The sequence below is a fragment of the Triticum dicoccoides genome, chromosome 7B, assembly GCF_002162155.2.
Source record: "Triticum dicoccoides isolate Atlit2015 ecotype Zavitan chromosome 7B, WEW_v2.0, whole genome shotgun sequence".
Classification (NCBI taxonomy): domain Eukaryota; kingdom Viridiplantae; phylum Streptophyta; class Magnoliopsida; order Poales; family Poaceae; genus Triticum; species Triticum dicoccoides.
In genome coordinates this window covers 700751428-700759001 of record NC_041393.1, presented here as the reverse complement: position 1 = coordinate 700759001, position 7574 = coordinate 700751428, and the positions used below count along the sequence as shown (strand labels likewise).

The following is a 7574-nucleotide window of genomic DNA, read 5'->3' as shown; positions in this document are numbered from 1 at the left end:
TGCTGGAAAAAAATTTGGGTCATTTCAAGAATGTTCAATAAAACACCATGTTCAACATAGGGTGTCTACGTAGGCCACGAGGGTATGTCTGAGTGCTCGTTATTTATCAACATTCTTGAGATGGCTCCTTTTTCCATTGGCTTGTATTACCAATTAAAGGCACGTTTCCAAGTTGTTTTAATTCTCGACAAATTTTTATTTTCTGAAGTTTTCTCGGTCAAAAAAGACTGATAAATGGTCGGATGTGTCGCAACTTGCATACGGTGGCGAGGCGAGCGGCAGAGGAGGAGCGCGGGGGGACCACTTCTCTTTTCAAGCTCTAATAACCTGTGGAAGAGAATCCCTTAATTATAAGGTGGTCCAACTCGTCTCCAATTAGCAATGTGGGACTAAACTTCCCACAACACCTAGTGACATATTACCCACATGGGCCTTTAGAGATTATCTAAAATTGTTAGATGGATCCTAGGTCCACCCTAATATTTCAACATATAAATTGTGGATAATTAGATATCCGCGTATTCTCCTCTCGATTTAATACAGTTAGCATCCTATTGTTTGCTTCCGAGGAGAAACATCCTATTGTAGGCATACTTTATTATTAAACACAAGTACCTTTGTTAGTAATTTGTTTGCCTTTTCCTTTGTCTATGTGTACGTACACATCTACTTTCAAGCTAGGTAGAAAGAGTTTTTCTAGGAATAGGTAGAGAAGGTTATCCACGTGAAGCACTGAAAAACAGGAGTTCAAACTGTTTCTTTCTAATGCAAAAAAGGAATCCTCGTGATTGATTAAGTTACAGGAATCATAGATGACTTCAGCACAAACAATTCTGACCAGTCTCTACTTTATATTATAGGCTGCGTGCCTGCGTCTTTTATCTCATCCGTTAATATCCAAAATTTACAGTCGACTATGTGGATGAGCACAATGGCTCATTTGTCTTTTGTTTAGTGATATAATAGATTGAAGATAACTTTCTGGGACAATGTTGGGGTTGGAGGAAGCCCCTCCCACGCATGCCCTCACAGCGGAGAAAACCAGCGATCCGTCCGGCATTAGCTTCGCTTATCGTGGTGCAGGCTTGTTGGGTAGTACATCACAAGAGGTTCACACCCTCGCCAAGCAGGTCAACACTTTACGGAAGATTTATTTCCAGGACAGGACCATCTCAGAGAACCAACTGAGTCACTCGGTAGCGCTTGTGGCCATCACGCTTATGTGTGTGTTAGTATTGACTGTTGCAGAGAAGAAGAGAGGGGTTGGTCAGCCCCAAGCTTATAGTTCAAGTTACATCAATTGCAGTCTCCCTTGGCGTTGTCTCATGAAAAACCCTTCATAATCCTCCCACCTTTACTTGATCCAGATGGGTGCCCTGGTGATTGTGTTTGTGGATGAAGAAACGAGCGAGAGGTCAAAATCCTATTGCAGGGCGGCAACTTTAAAGAGCAACTACCTTGCTTTACGACCTAGGACGTTGACAAGCAGACCTGCTCGCAACAAGCTTCGTGAACAGAAAACTCCATAGGGAAGAGGGTGAACCGACTGTTATAACGGGAGCCTCGCCAACACCATGTGCCTGTAGGTTCATGTTACCTTGCGCCTACTGCATCACAGAAGAAGACGTACCGGTGCATTGCATTGATTCTGTCGCAGTGGGAAAAGCCTACCCACTAACATGTTGGTTCTCTCCAATCTCTCACCTAAATGTTGTGATTATACTAGTACTAGTGAATGACACCATCTAGAGAAATCTCTCACCTAAAAGACTGATTTCTAGCTAACTAGCGGTAGTTGACACGAAATCTGGTGGCAAATGAAATCAATTGGGGATATATATAGAGGCAGACTTCCCTTCAACAATAAATACTAACACACACATAAGCGTGAGCAGATAGAAATTTGAGGTGCATGGAGCATGATCAAGACTGAATTGCAACCAGAAATATAAACATGCCTTGAATATGCACAATGCATGAGAGAACAAAATAGTTGATCTCATCTACATCACCGCATTGGTCTGAACAATTGAAAATATGTAAAATGAATAATGTATGATACAAGGTACAGGCTGGAAAAATGTGATGGTCCAGCACAAATGGAAGGGCACTTTTGTTGCAGTTTAAAGCTCTTGTAAGTTCTATATAAGATATGTAGGATAGCTCTCTGCATGCCCAGCGGTTAAGCCCATGGAGTATATGGAATGTTCAACTGTAGTTGTATAAAGGTTTCCTTGAGAAAAATATCAATTCAAATTTGAGAGATGGGAGGAAACCAGAATATAAGAACCAAAGCTCCCCAATTTCTTCATCTTTTGTTTTAGGCGGGAAACATGAATTGCTAGGAAACCAGAGCCTTGAGAGTTAGAAGTGGATATGAGCTGTTTGAAACCGTGCCTTGGACTTACTTTACAGTTATTTTGACCCATGTCATAGTTTGCATGTCAAGAATGATAAGATCATGCTTGTAGAGTGTTAAACGAATACGATTATTTTGAAAACTTCTAAATGGACGGATATGCCAAATTATATTCTGGGTTATGAAATCCCCTGAATACATAAAAAATGTGCCAAAAAAGAAGGCAGTCCACAAGACTGCGGCTCGTTTCTGACAAAAGTTTTGGTACAGACTTTCACCATCCTCCACCCTAGATAGAATGTTATTACCCGTTAAATAGATTGACAAACAAGCCCAAAATTTTTGTTACAAACTTTCAACACCCTCCACCACAGAAAAGAAACGTTGCAAAATTAGAAGGTACTTGAAACAAAAGACCAGTTTCTTACACCTTCTCCACACCGGAGCTCACGTGGTCTGTTACTAGAGCAAACAAGATCGAATCAGACCTGGAAAAGGGCTGGAGGCTGTCCACTGATGGGCCAAAGCTTTCAACCGATTTCTGGTTGTTGCTGACGAAAGGACCTGCATTTCCGTTTGTCTGGTGTTCTTGATCATGATGAGATGCCTGGTTTGGTGGAGATGATGGTCCATGCCACACGTTGCCTTACATATGCACGGCTCGAGTATCCAATATTTCTCATCCCCTTTTTATCCTATTCTACGATTTTCTTTGTTAGATACAATTCGTCGACTGGATATAACATAATCAAGCTATACCTCTGCATATTCATCCTGCAACTGCAACTCTGCGGTGAAGATGCATCCTGTGTTTTCTCATGTTTAAAACAGTTTACATGTCCTTGGCATGAAACCAGACAGACCGACCAAGTATAGTTGTTGCTGTCCTCACACAGAGGCAGCCTTCCTGCAGTTCAGCATATGCATAACTGCCTCTGATGTTAGGTCACTGGGCCTCACAGGCAATTTCAGGTCCATCCATCTGCTTGCTTCAATGCGCCCTCAAGCAAGCGCCACAGGGAACACAGGTAATGATGCACAATGCAACATGACAAGGTTTTCACAGCTTCTGCATCATCACAAAACATAATGGTCCTTCGCCCCGGTAGTAATATATACTTACAGACCGATCGAGTCGCATTACTGACACAAATGATCTATACACAATCCCTAGACTCATTTGAAGGGGCAACCTAGCACAAAATTTACAGAGGTAACACGACCACAATAGCCGGCTCACCACGCCGCTGCTCCTTGTAACGCTACGAAATGGTGAGCGTGTCGATCGCCATCGACGGGTCCGAGTTTACGGTCATCTCCTCCCCGTGGGCTTTTGTTCTCGGCTCCTCCAATTTTTGTTCTGCCTCTGTCTTCGCCCTGTCGGCGTCGCTCATGGCAAGGCTTGGAGACGGCTTGCATTCTTTGAAACGGAAGCAACTGACCAGGTGATCATTGGTTAGCCCTGCTGCCTGCATGAAGGAATATATGACCGTTGGGCCCACGCCTCGGAGTCCCCTTCGCACCATGTCCTTGCTCATCATGTCTGCCTTGGGACTCTTGACAGGGACTTGCCTTGGATATCGGATTTTGCTTACTACCGGTTTGTGGTTCAGAAAACCCCAGCAGTACTGACTGAAGGATCCAAATTCATCTGCAATCTGCATCAGCATTTTGTTTGAAAAAATTCTGCATCAGTATAAATAAGCCATGTAACAAACAAGTTCCCAGACAAAAGACATTGATCACAGGAGCATCAGTTAATGGTGATGCGGCAGCGATTCCGAACCTTAACTATCTGACGAGCGTTTTCGAGGACTGCTCGCAGCTTTTGCTCTGACAAAATGGACCTGGCAATGCTTCCTGGCGCTACCAGCTTCTTTTCGTTTATATTGGAGACAGCAATCAGATCGAAGTTCATGAAAATTTCCCTAGAATATATGGCATGAACATTACGAAACAAACTATACATACAATTACTTTATTTATTTGTAACCTTAGAGAAACAATACCTGAAAATTTGTCTCTTCTTGAGAATTTCAGGCCATGATAGTTCTGCTAATGCACCAGATAATACAAGTAGCTCGAACAATCTCCTGTTGAACTCATGGTTATTATTACAGATACTGAACTGTATCATTTTATTCTAAGTTTGCACAATATAAATAATAAAGATGAAGGGATACACTAATTCACATTTTGCGTACCTGTCGTCGTGAACTGGAACCCCCCATTCCTCATCATGGAAAGTGACATAGTGAGGATCTGATCAGATAATGAATGGGCATCAGAAGTTTGACAGGTCAGCTTTCTTCATGAGAAATGATTCAGAGATTAAGAATACTTCATCCATAAGGCAAACGAAAAGCACTGGGCAACCATACTACCATATCATGTGACAGCACAATATCAAGAATTGTGACTGAAGCTACGGTTTTCTTGGGGTATAGTTGAAGCAAAGCATACTTATATCCATTCTTTTTGTTTTAATTTTTCTTGTTGGTAAAGCACCCTTTTCACGGGCCATTTTTACAGTCCCAACTGATGAGCGAACAACGATTATGGCAGATTTCTGTACAAGGATGATTAACAGAGTGCAGATTCTGCAGATCAGTAGAAATAAGTTCTTTGCAACAGCAAGTCAGCAACACACCATCATTATCTCTGTTGAAAACTTGGAATGGCTGTGCAGTCAGTCAAAAGTACAGTATGTTTAACAAAGTACATATACAGCTTTGTGTGAAACTGGAAGTGATGGTGGTAAGGTGATCAGATGCCAGTGCTTAAGGATCACTAACTCCCTTCAAGCAACTAAGAACAAAAAGGGGAAATCTGAAGGAGAAAATGCTCAGTTTATCCAATGCAAGCAGAACTATGGACTGCGTTCCTATGACCAGTGTCAAAAGCAATCAACAAGGAAGGCTAGTATATCAAGCTGTAACTTAGATACTCAAATTGTGATTTTCGTTCAGACGTCAGCATTAACTTTCTAAAACAGAGTTTTGCATATCTTTACAAAAAATTATGAATAAGTATCCTAGGTGAGCGACTAATCATGCTAAAATATGAAAGATGACAGAAATTGCAACACATGATTGGACACTGAAAATTCTAATGTTTATAGCCAACAATTCTGAACAAGCACAAATTGCAAGTGTACTGCATAAATGATTAAAAAACAAACTATCGGGATTCAGGAATCAAACACCTCTTTTTCCAATGCAAGTTTGCACGTTCTACGTGGTCAGTCATCCAAATAGCGTCAAATTTGTATCCGCCCACAAGTGTCGCCAATATTTTTGGTCATTGGTTGGATGGTATTCCAAATAGGTTGAAAACGCTAATAAGGGTGGGAGCGTATGCCTTACTATGGTCGCTTTGGCTATGTAGAAATGATTTGGTTTTCAATAACAAAAATGCTTCTCCTTTGCAGGTTATTTTCCGTTGTACGCACTCGCTTCGTACGTGGTATACGCTACAACGAGTGGAGTACCAACCGCTGTTCAAGGCGGTGTGTATGCGGTTGGAGCAGGTGGCTACGGAGGTTTTTACCCAACATGGGTGGCAGCATAATCTCCGGATCGGTCCACCACCCCTTTCGACATAGGCATAGTGTCGGTCTATATGACTCTACTGTCGCCCATTTGTCGTTTTTTCTTCCTTTCTTTTTATCAGACTTTAAGTGATTGGCTGTGTGCATCTTAGTTATGCAGAGGCCGGGTGTTACTCATAATGCTTTGTATCTTCTTGATGCTACTTTTTGAGATAATAAAAGCGCCCTTTATCAAAAAAAAGAACTCACCGGTGGTCCGAGTCACCCAGGCGCACCGGCTCTTCCCTTGGACGGCCTCCGGCGTCACCGGAGCGACAACCTCCAGCACATCGGCATGCTTCTCCACCACATTACAAGCAGCCTTCCCACGCTTGGACGCGGCCGGCCGGGACCAGCTCCTCTCCGTCCTCCCGCCGGAGGCCGGGCCGCGGAGCGACTCCACGGAGGCCTCCGAGGAGCAGGACGCGTTGAGGTTCACCGCCGGCGCATCCTGCGGCTTCCTCGGCGGGGTCCGCCTCGGCGAGGGCAAGGGAGATGAGCCCCCCTTCCTCGCGCAGCCGTCGCCGCCAGCGGTGGCGGCCGCCTCCTCCTTCTTCGGGCCATCCCCATCCCCCTTGGCCGCGGCAGCGGGGGGCGGAGGCTTCTCCGGCGTGGCCTCCGGCGCCTTCCGCAGCGGCTTGGGGGAAGGCTTCCGCGCAGACGCCGGGGCCTTGTTGCCCCCCGGCACCAGCACTGGCCTCGCGTCAGCCTCCGGCGCCGCGATGTTGAGGGACCTGACCCTGGGCGCCCCCGCCATGGCAGCCATTATCGCCCAGCCCGATATCCCGGCTCCAAATTTCAAACTTTTCGCCAATTTTTCTCCACCAAACCAGGGGACAGCAACGCGCAACGCAAGCGAGCACAATCTCTGCGCCGCCCCCCAAAACCTCTCCGGCCCCGAGACCAAGAACCTTTTTCTTGTTCTCCTTATTACTCTATCTAATCTTAAAAAATCAAAGCGAGCTCCGAGCCAAGAACTCTGATCCCGGGCATGGTCTGGCCCGGCATTGCGCGAACGTCGCGCGCGCGAGAAGCCCGGGCCACGGCGGCGGGCGGCGCACGGAGGAAAGGGCCGGCGGTGCCTAGCGGAGGGAGCGGGGGAGCCCGGCCGGAGAGGCCCTCGCTGTGGGTGGTGGTGGGGACGAGGGACGCGCGCAGGTCCTGCTTCTGCTTCTGTTCTGCTCCGAGGAGTGGAATCCAATGGGAGGAGAGGGGAGTACGGGCGCCCAGGGGTTGGAATTGGAATGGTACGAGAGAGACACTTTTTTTTTTGGCTATTATAAATTGGTATTGCACCCTAAGGCCCCACTATGGGTGTGTTTGGTAGCATGCTTGGACCTAGCCTAGTTGTTCTCCTCTCATATATGCTAAGTGTAGACATGCTGAGTCCATGCAGTTGCTGTTGTTTGGCAGCGATGTATGCGCTGAGACATGCTGAGCTGAGACTTTGTTTGGCAGCCCGCATGTGTTTAGACATGCTGAACAATTTCGAATTTCGAACAATTGTTTTCGAATGATGAACAAAACTGGAAAAATATGAACACAAATTTAAACATATTTTGATTTTTTTTAATTCTAAACATTTTTTTGGAAAATTAAAATAAATTCTGAAATTCTAAACTTTTT

The 7574-nt window shown here is 45.1% G+C and overlaps 1 protein-coding gene across 1 annotated transcript; it reads right to left on the bottom strand.

Annotated features, from left to right (window-relative positions):
• Nucleotides 1-3436: 3436 nt before the first annotated feature.
• Nucleotides 3437-7147, bottom strand: LOC119335601. Its single transcript, XM_037607713.1, has 5 exons — nt 6159-7147; nt 4564-4621; nt 4369-4452; nt 4146-4287; nt 3437-4017 (listed from the first exon to the last, which is right to left on the bottom strand). The coding sequence occupies exons 1-5, from the start codon at nt 6712-6714 to the stop codon at nt 3622-3624; spliced, it is 1236 nt and encodes a 411-aa protein (XP_037463610.1). The 5' UTR covers nt 6715-7147; the 3' UTR covers nt 3437-3621.
• Between the last annotated feature and the right edge of the window lie 427 nt (nt 7148-7574).